The sequence below is a fragment of the Panulirus ornatus genome, chromosome 59 (genome assembly GCF_036320965.1).
Source record: "Panulirus ornatus isolate Po-2019 chromosome 59, ASM3632096v1, whole genome shotgun sequence".
Taxonomy (NCBI): Eukaryota; Metazoa; Arthropoda; class Malacostraca; order Decapoda; family Palinuridae; genus Panulirus; species Panulirus ornatus.
Window position 1 is genome coordinate 10,848,066 of NC_092282.1, and position 15,448 is coordinate 10,863,513.

Here is a 15,448-nt window from a genome sequence, read left to right on the forward strand (position 1 = left end):
TCATTGGCTTTATTCAGTCACCTTTTTATATGATATCTCAGTCGTGAACTAGTGGACCTTCCTTGTGTGGCATTGATATTGCTACCTTCACAAAAGAATAATTCCACACATGAGCTAAATTGTCATTAAGGGTAAGCTTTTCTTTGCTTTTATTTTGTTTTAAGCTCTCCTCCTTCATGTAGGTATGCTTTTTACTGCTCATAGGGCTCTCTCCAAACGTGAGAAATGAAAGTTTTGGAAATTGAAAAATGTTTTACATGGTAGGCAGAGCTGTATGACCATCCTATTAGTTTTCTTTCCCTTCCTACCCCTCTTTCACCTTTTGAAAATTCACTCTTGATTCCAGACAGTAATAGGTCAGAAGCAGACACCAGTGATCAATGAATGAATAGTGGTGGTTTGGTATGCTTTGCCATGTCGCTTCTCATCTGTTGCATCGTGGGGTCTGGGTAGGTTACTGTGTGGTTGTTAATTCTCTGTGAATAAGCATCTACTGACCTCATGCATTTTATGATGGTTGAAAGAGTTTGATTCTCATAGATTTACATCATTTTGGGGGTTAAACTGTTAAACTGTTGTTTCAGTCCCCTTGTGAGCAAGTGCTCTCTCAGATACTTATAGGGCTCAGAAGAGAAATGGTTTCCATTTTTCAAAAAAAGGAAAAGAATCTTTGTCTTTTCTGCCTTAGCTTTCTCCCATCAGATTTTTTTTATCTAATCACAGTATTTTACTTCCAGATTTGAGACCTGTTCCCAGATTTTGACAGATGTGCAGGAATGCATGGACAGTAAAAAGTGGGACATCGCTCTCAAGCACTGTGAAATGGCTAAGACAGTGTATCAGAATCTTCTCAAAGATAAAGATCTCTTGTATGTGTCATAGATGTTTTTTCTGTTTGATATACATTGTTAGGATCCCAGTTCTCACCCCAGTGGCTAGCAAAAGGGCAGGGGATTGGGCATTCATTCCCTTTTCCTATTTATGGAATCCTTTCCACGAGGAATCTCTGTCATCCCAATCATATGCTTTCTTCAGTTCTGTAAATGCCGTATTCATGTCTTTCTGTATTTCTCACACACATTCTTCAAAGCAAACTCATGTTCCACACAATCTACACTCCTGAAGCCATGTTGTTCCACCCCTGTCTTATGACTTGTGTCTGCTACCACCCTCTCAGTCACTCTCCTTACAACATACCAGTTCCGGTCAAATGACTTATACCTCTTTATTTCAAACATTCACCTTTATTCCACTTGCCTTTCTATAGTGGCACTATACAGTTATTTTGCCAGTCCTCAAGCACTTCACCATTCCATACACAGTATGAAAATCCTAACTAATCAGTCAACAACACAATCAACTCCTTTCTCAAGAAATTCAGCTGCAGTACCATCCACACCAGTTGCACCACCTTTCATTTTTTCACCAAACCACTTACCATAACTCTTTCACTTCACATGACTCCCCAACCCAGACACCCCACATCTGTCATCCTATCATCAAACACATCCAACAGTTGTTTAAAGTACTTATTACATTTCTTATTTACCATATCTTTGCCTCTAATCATTTCCCCCCTTCTGCTAAAGGTGTGCATTCACAGTCTGTGGCTTGTTAAAGCATGAGGATATTTTTGTAAGCTAGTTAGATTTTTGGTTGACACGTGGTACCTGTAAATGCAAATAGTGAATAAAGGAACTGTTTCCTTCATGTGCAGGCAGAAAAATTGAGAATGTGCTGCATATTTAGTATGTCGTTGCTCATCAAATCATACACCATACAGACATACACACCGAGCCCATGCTTATTGATGGCTTCTTTTGCAGTGTTTTCCAGTCGCTTCACTTCAGAATTAGGGTACAGGCTCATATAAGGACACTTAAGCCTTCATAGTTGTGACAGATTTGAAAGAAGTTTTTATTTTTGATATGTTATTATTTATTTATTATACTTAGTCGCCATCTCCTGCATTAGCGAAGTAGTGCAAAGAAACAGACGAAAGAATGGATTTTTGTCATCATGCATTCAGTAATGATGTCGCACCAAGATGCTTTTAGGTTTGCACCCCACCCACTGACAAAAGTTTCAATATATATCCCATCTGCTGGTAGTCAGCTTGTGAAATTGAACATATCGCATCAAGTATTTGCTTTGTCTCTGTCCTCCCACCAGAGTAAGTGTAGCCATTTAAGATTTTTTGTGTGAGTAATTCAAGTTAGACTTTTAAGATACCTAATGATGTCTCTTTTACACCAAACAGGGATCATGATAAATCACTACCCAGTTTCTTACGTCACTTTACATCGGTCTCTCTTCTTGTGTATATTTTGACCTGCTCTGTGGAATGCTACCAAAGAATTAAAAGTTATCAGAAAGCAGTGAATCAGCTACAGGAACTGTTGGATCAGGATATATACTTGCAGGATTATCGTGGCCGCTGGTATGACAGATTAGCACTTAACTTGGAGATGCATTTGAAAAAACCAGCACTGGTAAGACAGTTTATCTTTTGTACCCTTAAAGGTTCAGACATATCTAGTCCATGTACCCTTAGTTAGAATTCTGTATTAGTTAACATTTTCTGTCATCCAAGGTAGTGCTTGCCTCACTACTTCAAGCACCATCCTAATTGTATCTTTATTATTGTCACTGAAAGTCCTCTTAGAAGATTGTTTGGTATAATATGCTAGCATTTCTTGTAATTCTTCCCTTCAAATGCCATTTGAAGGGACTATGATCCACACTTAGTGTGTATGCATATAATTACCCATTGGAACAGTATGGGAAAGAAGTTCTACACTTGAAGGGGCCTTGTTTCTTAAACTTGCTTCATTATCCTCCAGTTTTTTAAATAGCTTGATATTATCTACATTCTGGGTCTCATCATATAGCCTATCCTTTTCATCTACCACTTACCAATGTCTTACTGCAGAAGTGCTTCCTTACTTCTTTTCTAACTTGTTTCTTGCTATGACCTTTGGTGTGTGTTTTTAACCTCTTATTTGCATATATAAGGATGAAATCCAAACACATGGAGCCCCACATCTTACCATCACATTTCTGGTAATTAGACATTTAAATTCTTAAAAGGAGGGGGTAGTGACACTATTTCCTGTATGGGGAGGTAGCGACAGAAATGGATGAAGACAAGCAACTATGAATATGTACATGTGTATATATGTATATGTCTGTGTGTGTATATATTGATATGTATATGTGTGTGCCTGGGCATTTATGTGGAAAGTTTTGTGGGGCCTGGATGTGGAAAGGGTGCTGTGGTTTCAGTGCATTATACATGACAGCTGGAGACTGAGTGTGAGCGAATGTGGCCTTTGTTGTCTTTTCCTAGCGCTACCTCACACACATGCGGGGGGAGGGGGTTGTCATTTCATGTGTGGCGGGGTGGCGACGGGAATCATTAAAGGCACAGTATGAATTATGCACATGTGCATATATGTATATGTCTGTGTGTGTATATATATGTATACATTGAGATGTATAGGTATGTATATGTGCGTGTGTAAAGGTGTATGTATATACATGTGTATGTGGGTGGGTTGGGCCATTCTTTTGCCTGTTTCCTTGCGCTACCTCGCTAACACGGGAGACAATGACAATAATATATATATATATATATATATATATATATATATATATATGTATATATATAGGGTGTTTTGAAATGGTTTGGGCACATGGAGAGAATGAGTGAGGAAAGATTGACCAAGAGGATATATGTGTCGGAGGTGGAGGGAACGAGGAGAAGAGGGAGACCAAATTGGAGGTGGAAAGATGGAGTGAAAAAGATTTTGTGTGATCGGGGCCTGAACATGCAGGAGGGTGAAAGGAGGGCAAGGAATAGAGTGAATTGGAGCGATGTGGTATACAGGGTTTGACGTGCTGTCAGTGGATTGAATCAAGGCATGTGAAGCGTCTGGGGTAAACCATGGAAAGCTGTGTAGGTATGTATATTTGCGTGTGTGGACGTGTGTATGTACATGTGTATGGGGGGGGGGGGGTTGGGCCATTTCTTTCGTCTGTTTCCTTGCGCTACCTCGCAAACGCGGGAGACAGCGACAAAGTATAAAAAAAAAAAAAAAAAATGTATATATATATATATATATATTTTCCTGGGGATAGGGGAGAAAGAATACTTCCCACGTATTCCCTGCGTGTCGTAGAAGGCGACTAAAAGGGGAGGGAGCGGGGGGCTGGAAATCCTCCCCTCTCGTTTTTTTTTTAATTTTCCAAAAGAAGGAACAGAGAATTGGGCCAGGTGAGGGTATTCCCTCAAGGCCCAGTCCTCTGTTCTTAACGCTACCTCGCTAATGCGGGAAATGGCGAATAGTTTGAAAGAAAGAAAAAAAAAAAGATATATATATATATATATATATATATATATATATATATATATATATATATATATTACCCAAGGGGTGTGTGATGTCTCCATGGTTGTTTAATTTGTTTATGGATGGGGTTGTTAGGGAGGTGAATGCAAGAGTTTTGGAAAGAGGGGCAAGAATGAAGTCTGTTGGGGATGAGAGAGCTTGGGAAGTGAGTCAGTTGTTGTTCGCTGATGATACAGCGCTGGTGGCTGATTCATGTGAGAAACTGCAGAAGCTGGTGACTGAGTTTGGTAAAGTGTGTGAAAGAAGAAAGTTAAGAGTAAATGTGAATAAGAGCAAGGTAATTAGGGACAGTAGGGTTGAGGGTCAAGTCAATTGGGAGGTAAGTTTGAATGGAGAAAAACTGGAGGAAGTAAAGTGTTTTAGATATCTGGGAGTGGATCTGGCAGTGGATGGAACCATGGAAGCGGAAGTGGATCATAGGGTGGGGGAGGGGGCAAAAATCCTGGGAGCCTTGAAGAATGTGTGGAAGTCGAGAACATTATCTCGGAAAGCAAAAATGGGTATGTTTGAAGGAATAGTGGTTCCAACAATGTTGTATGGTTGCAAGGCGTGGGCTATGGATAGAGTTGTGCGCAGGAGGATGGATGTGCTGGAAATGAGATGTTTGAGGACAATGTGTGGTGTGAGGTGGTTTGATCGAGTAAGTAACGTAAGGGTAAGAGAGATGTGTGGAAAGAAAAAGAGCGTGGTTGAGAGAGCAGAAGAGGGTGTTTTGAAATGGTTTGGTCACATGGAGAGAATGAGTGAGGAAAGATTGACCAAGAGGATATATGTGTCGGAGGTGGAGGGAACGAGGAGAAGTGGGAGACCAAATTGGAGGTGGAAAGATGGAGTGAAAAAGTTTTGTGTGATCGGGGCCTGAACATGCAGGAGGGTGAAAGGAGGGCAAGGAATAGAGTGAATTGGATCGATGTGGTATACCGGGGTTGACGTGCTGTCAGTGGATTGAATCAGGGCATGTGAAGCGTCTGGGGTAAACCATGGAAAGCTGTGTAGGTATGTATATTTGCGTGTGTGGACGTATGTATATACATGTGTATGGGGGTGGGTTGGGCCATTTCTTTCTTCTGTTTCCTTGCGCTACCTCGCAAACACAGGAGACAGCGGCAAAAAAAAAAAAAAATTATCCCTGGGGATAGGGGATTAAGAATACTTCCCACATATTCCCTGTGTGTCGTAGAAGGTGACTAAAAGGGGAGGGAGCGGGGGGCTGGCAATCCTCCCCTCTCTTTTTTTTTTTTTTTTTTTTTTTTTAATTTTTCCAAAAGAAGGAACAGAGGGGGCCAGGTGAGGATATTCCAAAAAAGGCCCAGTCCTCTGTTCCTAATGCTACCTCGCTAACGCGGGAAATGGCAAATAGTTTAAAAGAAGAAAAATGTCTGGGGAGTAAAGTCAGGGGTTAGTGAGAGGACAAGAGCAAGGGAAGGAGTAGCAATACTCCTGAAACAGGAGTTGTGGGAGTATGTGATAGAGTGTAAGAAAGTAAATTCTCGATTAATATGGGTAAAACTGAAAGTTGATGGAGAGAGGTGGGTGATTATTGGTGCATATGCACCTGGGCATGAGAAGAAAGATCAAGAGAGGCAAGTGTTTTGGGAGCAGCTGAATGAGTGTGTTAGTGGTTTTGATGCACGAGACCGGGTTATAGTGATGGGTGATTTGAATGCAAAGGTGAGTAATGTGGCAGTTGAGGGAATAATTGGTATACATGGGGTGTTCAGTGTTGTAAATGGAAATGGTGAAGAGCTTGTAGATTTATGTGCTGAAAAAGGACTGATGATTGGGAATACCTGGTTTAAAAAGCGAGATATACATAAGTATACTTATGTAAGTAGGAGAGATGGCTAGAGAGCGTTATTGGATTACGTGTTAATTGACAGGCGTGCGAAAGAGAGATTTTTGGATGTTAATGTGCTGAGAGGTGCAACTGGAGGGATGTCTGATCATTATCTTGTGGAGGCTAAGGTGAAGATTTGTATGGGTTTTCAGAAAAGAAGAGTGAATGTTGGGGTGAAGAGGGTGGTGAGAGTAAGTGAGCTTGAGAAGGAGACCTGTGTGAGGAAGTACCAGGAGAGACTGAGTACAGAATGGAAAAAGGTGAGAACAATGGAAGCAAGGGTAGTGGGGGAGGAATGGGATGTATTTAGGGAATCAGTGATGGATTGCGCAAAAGATGCTTGTGGCATGAGAAGAGTGGGAGGTGGGTTGATTAGAAAGGGTAGTGAGTGGTGGGATGAAGAAGTAAGAGTATTAGTGAAAGAGAAGAGAGAGGCATTTGGACGATTTTTGCAGGGAAAAAATGCAATTGAGTGGGAGATGTATAAAAGAAAGAGACAGGAGGTCAAGAGAAAGGTGCAAGAGGTGAAAAAAAGGGCAAATGAGAGTTGGGGTGAGAGAGTATCATTAAATTTTAGGGAGAATAAAAAGATGTTCTGGAAGGAGGTAAATAAAGTGCGTAAGACAAGGGAGCAAATGGGAACTTCAGTGAAGGGCGCAAATGGGGAGGTGATAACAAGTAGTGGTGATGTGAGAAGGAGATGGAGTGAGTATTTTGAAGGTTTGTTGAATGTGTTTGATGATAGAGTGGCAGATATAGGGTGTTTTGGTCGAGGTGGTGTGCAAAGTGAGAGGGTTAGGGAAAATGATTTGGTAAACAGAGAAGAGGTAGTGAAAGCTTTGCGGAAGATGAAAGCCGGCAAGGCAGCAGGTTTGGATGGTATTGCAGTGGAATTTATTAAAAAAGGGGGGTGACTGTATTGTTGACTGGTTGGTAAGGTTATTTAATGTATGTATGACTCATGGTGAGGTGCCTGAGGATTGGCGGAATGCGTGCATAGTGCCATTGTACAAAGGCAAAGGGGATAAGAGTGAGTGCTCAAATTACAGAGGTATAAGTTTGTTGAGTATTCCTGGTAAATTATATGGGAGGGTATTGATTGAGAGGGTGAAGGCATGTACAGAGCATCAGATTGGGGAAGAGCAGTGTGGTTTCAGAAGTGGTAGAGGATGTGTGGATCAGGTGTTTGCTTTGAAGAATGTATGTGAGAAATACTTAGAAAAGCAAATGGATTTGTATGTAGCATTTATAGATCTGGAGAAGGCATATGATAGAGTTGATAGAGATGCTCTGTGGAAGGTATTAAGAATATATGGTGTGGGAGGAAAGTTGTTAGAAGCAGTGAAAAGTTTTTATCGAGGATGTAAGGCATGTGTACGTGTAGGAAGAGAGGAAAGTGATTGGTTCTCAGTGAATGTAGGTTTGCGGCAGGGGTGTGTGATGTCTCCATGGTTGTTTAATTTGTTTATGGATGGGGTTGTTAGGGAGGTAAATGCAAGAGTTTTGGAAAGAGGGGCAAGTATGAAGTCTGTTGGGGATGAGAGAGCTTGGGAAGTGAGTCAGTTGTTGTTCGCTGATGATACAGCGCTGGTGGCTGATTCATGTGAGAAACTGCAGAAGCTGGTGACTGAGTTTGGTAAAGTGTGTGGAAGAAGAAAGTTAAGAGTAAATGTGAATAAGAGCAAGGTTATTAGGTACAGTAGGGTTGAGGGTCAAGTCAATTGGGAGGTGAGTTTGAATGGAGAAAAACTGGAGGAAGTGAAGTGTTTTAGATATCTGGGAGTGGATCTGGCAGCAGATGGAACCATGGAAGCGGAAGTGGATCATAGGGTGGGGGAGGGGGCGAAAATTCTGGGGGCCTTGAAGAATGTGTGGAAGTCGAGAACATTATCTCAGAAAGCAAAAATGGGTAGGGGGTTTAAAGGAATAGGGTTCCAACAATTTGTTGGTTTCAAGGCGTGGCTTATGGAAAGAGGTTTTTGCCAGGAGGATGGATGTGCTGGAAATTAATGTTTGAGGAAATGGGTGGTGTGAGGTGGTTTGATCGAGTTATAACCCTAAGGGTAAGAAGATTGGAAATAAAAAAAGCGTGGTTGAAGAGCAAAAGGGGATTTTGAATGGTTTGGGCACATTGAGGATTTAGTTTAGGAAAGATTGACCAAGGATATAAGTGTCGGAGGGGAGGTAAAAAGAGAAAGGAGACCAAATTTTGGGGGGAAAGATGGAGTAAAAAGATTTTGGTGATGGGCCGAACATGCAGGGGGGTGAAAGGAGGCAAGAAAAGATGAATTTGGGGGCGATTGGTATCCGGGGGTTTTACGTGCTGTCAGTGGATTGGGTCGGCATGTAACGTCTGGGGTAAACCATGGAAAGCTGGTAGTTTGTAAAATGCGTGTTGACGTAATATTACAAAGTATGGGGTTGGGCCTTCTTCGTCTTTTTTCCTGGGGCCACCTCCCCAAACGCGGGGGACAGCGGCAAAATAAAAAAAAAAAAAAAAATATATATATATATAAAAATAAAAAAATATATAAAAATATATATTATATATAAAAAAAAAAAAAAATATATTAAAAAAATATATATTAAATATTATTTAAAATTTATTATTTATAAAATTTTTTTTTTTTTTAAATACACCTTCCCCGCTTAGCGAGGTAGAATGAAAAGACAAAAAGGCCCAACCCCCCCCCATTCCATGTTAAACAACCCCCACCCCTTACATACCACAATTTTTAGGTTTACCCCAGACGCTTACATGCCCTGTTAATCCATGACAGCACGTCAACCCCGTATACACTCCCCAAAACACTCTATTTTTCCCCCTTTTACCCTCCCGATTTCCCCCATCCCAAAAACTTTTCACTCCATCTTTTTCCCCCCCAATTTGGGCCCCCTTTTCTCTTCCCCCACCTCCACACATATACCTCTTGGGCAACTTTCCCCACTCAATTTTCCCCCATTGCCCCCAACCCTTTCAAAAAACCCTCTTTGTCTCTCAACCCCCTTTTTATTCCACACATTCCTTTCCCTTCTTACTTTCCGACAAACCACCCACACCAAAAGTCCTCAAACACCCTTTCCAAACATCCACCTCCCCGCACAACCTTTTCCAAGCCCACCCCCGCAACCAAAACATTTTTGGAACCACATTAAGGTGGAATTAAAAGGGGGAAAAATTTGGGATACAGGGGTGTTCAGTTTGTAAAGGAAAAAGGTGAAGAGCTTGTAGATTTATTGCGAAAAAGGTGATGATGGGAATACCGGGTTAAAAAAGCGAAAAAACATAATTACTATGTAATAGGAGGAGGGCCCAGAGAGCTTTATTGGAACTTTTTAAAATTGACAGCGGCGAAGAAAATTTTTTGGATGTTAATGTGCTGAAGGTGAAACTGGAGGGATGCTGATCATTATCTTTTGGAGGCAAGGGGAAGATTTGTAGGGGTTTTCAAAAAAAGAGTAATTTGGGGGGTGAAGAGGGTGGGAGAGAAGTGATTTAAAAGGGAATGTTGAGAAGTACCAGGGGAGACTGAATACAGAATGGGAAAAAAGGGGAGAACAATGGAAGAAGGGAGTGGGGGGGGGAATGGGAAAATTTAGGGAATCATGATGGATTGCGCAAAAAATGCTTGTGGCATGAGAAGATGGAGGGGGGTTGATTTAAAAAGGGAGTTTAGTGGTGGGATAAGAAGTAAGATATTAGGAAAGAGAAGAGAGAGGCATTTTGGGCGATTTTTTGCAGGGGAAAAAAGAATTGGTTTGGGGGTAAAAAAAGAAAGAGACAGGAGTCAAAAAAAGGTGCAAGAGGGGAAAAAAAGGGCAAATGAGAGTTTTGGGTGAAGGGGGTATCATTAAATTTTGGGAGAATAAAAAGATGTTCTGGAAGGGGTAAATAAAGTGCGTAAGACAAGGGAGCAAATGGAACTTCAGTAAGGGCGCAAAAGGGGAGGATAACAATAGTGGTGAGTGAGAAGGATGGGTAGTATTTTTTAAAGGTTTTTTTGAATGTGTTAGATGTAGAGTGGCAATAAGGTGGGTTTTTTTCGAGGTGGTGTGCAAAGTGGAGGGGTTAGGGAAAATGAAATTTGGGGAAAAAAGAGAAGGGTATAAAAGTTTGCGGAAGAGAAAGCCGCAAGGCGCAGGTTTGATGGTAAATTTCAGGGAATTTATTAAAAAAGGGGGACTGTATTTTGACTGGTTGGTAAGGTTATTTAATGTATTATGACTCAGGGAGGGCCCCGAGGATTGGCGGAATGCGTGCAAAACCATTTACAAAGGCAAAGGGATAAAGGGAGTGCCAAATTACAGAGTAAAGTTGTTGAGTATCCCGGAAATTAAAAGGGAGGGAAATTTAAAGAGAGGGTAAGGCATTACAGAGCACAGATGGGGAAGAGCATGTGGTTTTTAAAGTGGAGAGATGTGTGGATCGGGTTTGCTTTTAAGAATGTTGTGAGAAATACTTAGAAAAGCAAAAAATTTGATGTAGCTTTTTTTGGGTCTGGGAAGGCATATATAGATTAAGAATGCTCTGTGGAAGGATTAAGAATATATGGTGTGGGGAAAAATTGTTAGAACATGAAAAATTTTTAGAATGTAAGGGATGTGTAAAATGTAGAAAGGGAAAGGATTGGTTTTTCAGGGAAAGTAGGTTTTTGGGCAGGGGTGGGGATGTCTCCATGGTGTTTAATTTGTTTATGGGGGTTGTTAGGGGTAAAAACAAAATTTTTTTGAAAGGGGGCAAGTAAAGTCCCCTTTTTTGGGTGAAGAGCTTTTGGGAAAATGATCAGTTTTGTTCGCTGATGTACAGCCGGGGGGCTATTCATGTGAAAACTCAGAAGCTGGTGACGAGTTTTTTGGAAAAATTGGGAAAAAAGAAAGTTAAGAGTAAATGTGAATAAGAGCAAGGTAATTAGGGACAGTAGGGTTGAGGTCAAGTCAATTGGGAGGTAAGTTTGAATGGAGAAAAACTGGAGGAAGTAAAGTGTTTTAGATATCTGGGAGTGGATCTGGCAGTGGATGGAACCATGGAAGCGGAAGTGGATCATAGGGTGGGGGAGGGGGCAAAAATCCTGGGAGCCTTGAAGAATGTGTGGAAGTCGAGAACATTATCTCGGAAAGCAAAAATGGGTATGTTTGAAGGAATAGTGGTTCCAACAATGTTGTATGGTTGCAAGGCGTGGGCTATGGATAGAGTTGTGCGCAGGAGGATGGATGTGCTGGAAATGAGATGTTTGAGGACAATGTGTGGTGTGAGGTGGTTTGATCGAGTAAGTAACGTAAGGGTAAGAGAGATGTGTGGAAAGAAAAAGAGCGTGGTTGAGAGAGCAGAAGAGGGTGTTTTGAAATGGTTTGGTCACATGGAGAGAATGAGTGAGGAAAGATTGACCAAGAGGATATATGTGTCGGAGGTGGAGGGAACGAGGAGAAGTGGGAGACCAAATTGGAGGTGGAAAGATGGAGTGAAAAAGTTTTGTGTGATCGGGGCCTGAACATGCAGGAGGGTGAAAGGAGGGCAAGGAATAGAGTGAATTGGATCGATGTGGTATACCGGGGTTGACGTGCTGTCAGTGGATTGAATCAGGGCATGTGAAGCGTCTGGGGTAAACCATGGAAAGCTGTGTAGGTATGTATATTTGCGTGTGTGGACGTATGTATATACATGTGTATGGGGGTGGGTTGGGCCATTTCTTTCTTCTGTTTCCTTGCGCTACCTCGCAAACACAGGAGACAGCGGCAAAAAAAAAAAAAAATTATCCCTGGGGATAGGGGATTAAGAATACTTCCCACATATTCCCTGTGTGACGTAGAAGGCGACTAAAAGGGGAGGGAGCGGGGGGCTGGCAATCCTCCCCTCTCTTTTTTTTTTTTTTTTTATTTTTCCAAAAGAAGGAACAGAGGGGGCCAGGTGAGGATATTCCAAAAAAGGCCCAGTCCTCTGTTCCTAATGCTACCTCGCTAATGCGGGAAATGGCGAATAGTTTAAAAGAAGAAAAATGTCTGGGGAGTAAAGTCAGGGGTTAGTGAGAGGACAAGAGCAAGGGAAGGAGTAGCAATACTCCTGAAACAGGAGTTGTGGGAGTATGTGATAGAGTGTAAGAAAGTAAATTCTCGATTAATATGGGTAAAACTGAAAGTTGATGGAGAGAGGTGGGTGATTATTGGTGCATATGCACCTGGGCATGAGAAGAAAGATCAAGAGAGGCAAGTGTTTTGGGAGCAGCTGAATGAGTGTGTTAGTGGTTTTGATGCACGAAACCGGGTTATAGTGATGGGTGATTTGAATGCAAAGGTGAGTAATGTGGCAGTTGAGGGAATAATTGGTATACATGGGGTGTTCAGTGTTGTAAATGGAAATGGTGAAGAGCTTGTAGATTTATGTGCTGAAAAAGGACTGATGATTGGGAATACCTGGTTTAAAAAGCGAGATATACATAAGTATACTTATGTAAGTAGGAGAGATGGCTAGAGAGCGTTATTGGATTACGTGTTAATTGACAGGCGTGCGAAAGAGAGATTTTTGGATGTTAATGTGCTGAGAGGTGCAACTGGAGGGATGTCTGATCATTATCTTGTGGAGGCTAAGGTGAAGATTTGTATGGGTTTTCAGAAAAGAAGAGTGAATGTTGGGGTGAAGAGGGTGGTGAGAGTAAGTGAGCTTGAGAAGGAGACCTGTGTGAGGAAGTACCAGGAGAGACTGAGTACAGAATGGAAAAAGGTGAGAACAATGGAAGCAAGGGGAGTGGGGGAGGAATGGGATGTATTTAGGGAATCAGTGATGGATTGCGCAAAAGATGCTTGTGGCATGAGAAGAGTGGGAGGTGGGTTGATTAGAAAGGGTAGTGAGTGGTGGGATGAAGAAGTAAGAGTATTAGTGAAAGAGAAGAGAGAGGCATTTGGACGATTTTTGCAGGGAAAAAATGCAATTGAGTGGGAGATGTATAAAAGAAAGAGACAGGAGGTCAAGAGAAAGGTGCAAGAGGTGAAAAAAAGGGCAAGTGAGAGTTGGGGTGAGAGAGTATCATTAAATTTTAGGGAGAATAAAAAGATGTTCTGGAAGGAGGTAAATAAAGTGCGTAAGACAAGGGAGCAAATGGGAACTTCAGTGAAGGGCGCAAATGGGGAGGTGATAACAAGTAGTGGTGATGTGAGAAGGAGATGGAGTGAGTATTTTGAAGGTTTGTTGAATGTGTTTGATGATAGAGTGGCAGATATAGGGTGTTTTGGTCGAGGTGGTGTGCAAAGTGAGAGGGTTACGGAAAATGATTTGGTAAACAGAGAAGAGGTAGTGAAAGCTTTGCGGAAGATGAAAGCCGGCAAGGCAGCAGGTTTGGATGGTATTGCAGTGGAATTTATTAAAAAAGGGGGTGACTGTATTGTTGACTGGTTGGTAAGGTTATTTAATGTATGTATGACTCATGGTGAGGTGCCTGAGGATTGGCGGAATGCGTGCATAGTGCCATTGTACAAAGGCAAAGGGGATAAGAGTGAGTGCTCAAATTACAGAGGTATAAGTTTGTTGAGTATTCCTGGTAAATTATATGGGAGGGTATTGATTGAGAGGGTGAAGGCATGTACAGAGCATCAGATTGGGGAAGAGCAGTGTGGTTTCAGAAGTGGTAGAGGATGTGTGGATCAGGTGTTTGCTTTGAAGAATGTATGTGAGAAATACTTAGAAAAGCAAATGGATTTGTATGTAGCATTTATAGATCTGGAGAAGGCATATGATAGAGTTGATAGAGATGCTCTGTGGAAGGTATTAAGAATATATGGTGTGGGAGGAAAGTTGTTAGAAGCAGTGAAAAGTTTTTATCGAGGATGTAAGGCATGTGTACGTGTAGGAAGAGAGGAAAGTGATTGGTTCTCAGTGAATGTAGGTTTGCGGCAGGGGTGTGTGATGTCTCCATGGTTGTTTAATTTGTTTATGGATGGGGTTGTTAGGGAGGTAAATGCAAGAGTTTTGGAAAGAGGGGCAAGTATGAAGTCTGTTGGGGATGAGAGAGCTTGGGAAGTGAGTCAGTTGTTGTTCGCTGATGATACAGCGCTGGTGGCTGATTCATGTGAGAAACTGCAGAAGCTGGTGACTGAGTTTGGTAAAGTGTGTGGAAGAAGAAAGTTAAGAGTAAATGTGAATAAGAGCAAGGTTATTAGGTACAGTAGGGTTGAGGGTCAAGTCAATTGGGAGGTGAGTTTGAATGGAGAAAAACTGGAGGAAGTGAAGTGTTTTAGATATCTGGGAGTGGATCTGGCAGCAGATGGAACCATGGAAGCGGAAGTGGATCATAGGGTGGGGGAGGGGGCGAAAATTCTGGGGGCCTTGAAGAATGTGTGGAAGTCGAGAACATTATCTCAGAAAGCAAAAATGGGTATGTTTGAAGGAATAGTGGTTCCAACAATGTTGTATGGTTGCGAGGCGTGGGCTATGGATAGAGTTGTGCGCAGGAGGATGGATGTGCTGGAAATGAGATGTTTGAGGACAATGTGTGGTGTGAGGTGGTTTGATCGAGTGAGTAACGTAAGGGTAAGAGAGATGTATGGAAATAAAAAGAGCGTGGTTGAGAGAGCAGAAGAGGGTGTTTTGAAGTGGTTTGGGCACATGGAGAGGATGAGTGAGGAAAGATTGACCAAGAGGATATATGTGTCGGAGGTGGAGGGAACAAGGAGAAGAGGGAGACCAAATTGGAGGTGGAAAGATGGAGTGAAAAAGATTTTGTGTGATCGGGGCCAGAACATGCAGGAGGGTGAAAGGAGGGCAAGGAATAGAGTGAATTGGAGCGATGTGGTATACCGGGGTTGACGTGCTGTCAGTGGATTGAATCAAGGCATGTGAAGCGTCTGGGGTAAACCATGGAAAGCTGTGTAGGTTTGTATATTTGCGTGTATTGACGTATGTATATACATGTGTATGGGGAGGGGTTGGGCCATTTCTTTCGTCTGTTTCCTTGCGCCACCTCGCAAACGCGGGAGACAGCGACAAAGTATAAAAAAATATATATATATATATATATATATATATATATATATATATATATATATATATATATAAATATATATATATATAAAAAAAAGAAAAAATATATATATATATATATATATATATATATATATATATATATATATATATATATATATATATTATTTATTTTTATTTTTTTTATTATACTTTGTCGCTGTCTCCCGCGTTTGCGAGGTAGCGCAAGGA

General features: G+C 41.6%; 1 protein-coding gene across 3 annotated transcripts in view; it reads left to right on the forward strand.

The window, feature by feature from the left end:
* Nucleotides 1-15,448, forward strand: part of LOC139767301 (uncharacterized) — a 105,852-nt gene that overhangs the window by 17,479 nt on the left and 72,925 nt on the right. For all 3 annotated transcript variants that reach the window (XM_071696512.1, XM_071696514.1, XM_071696511.1), the window contains exons 6-7: nucleotides 738-869; nucleotides 2,261-2,492. In XM_071696512.1, coding sequence (XP_071552613.1) covers nucleotides 738-869; nucleotides 2,261-2,492 — 364 coding nt within the window. The remainder of the gene's footprint in view (nucleotides 1-737; nucleotides 870-2,260; nucleotides 2,493-15,448) is intronic.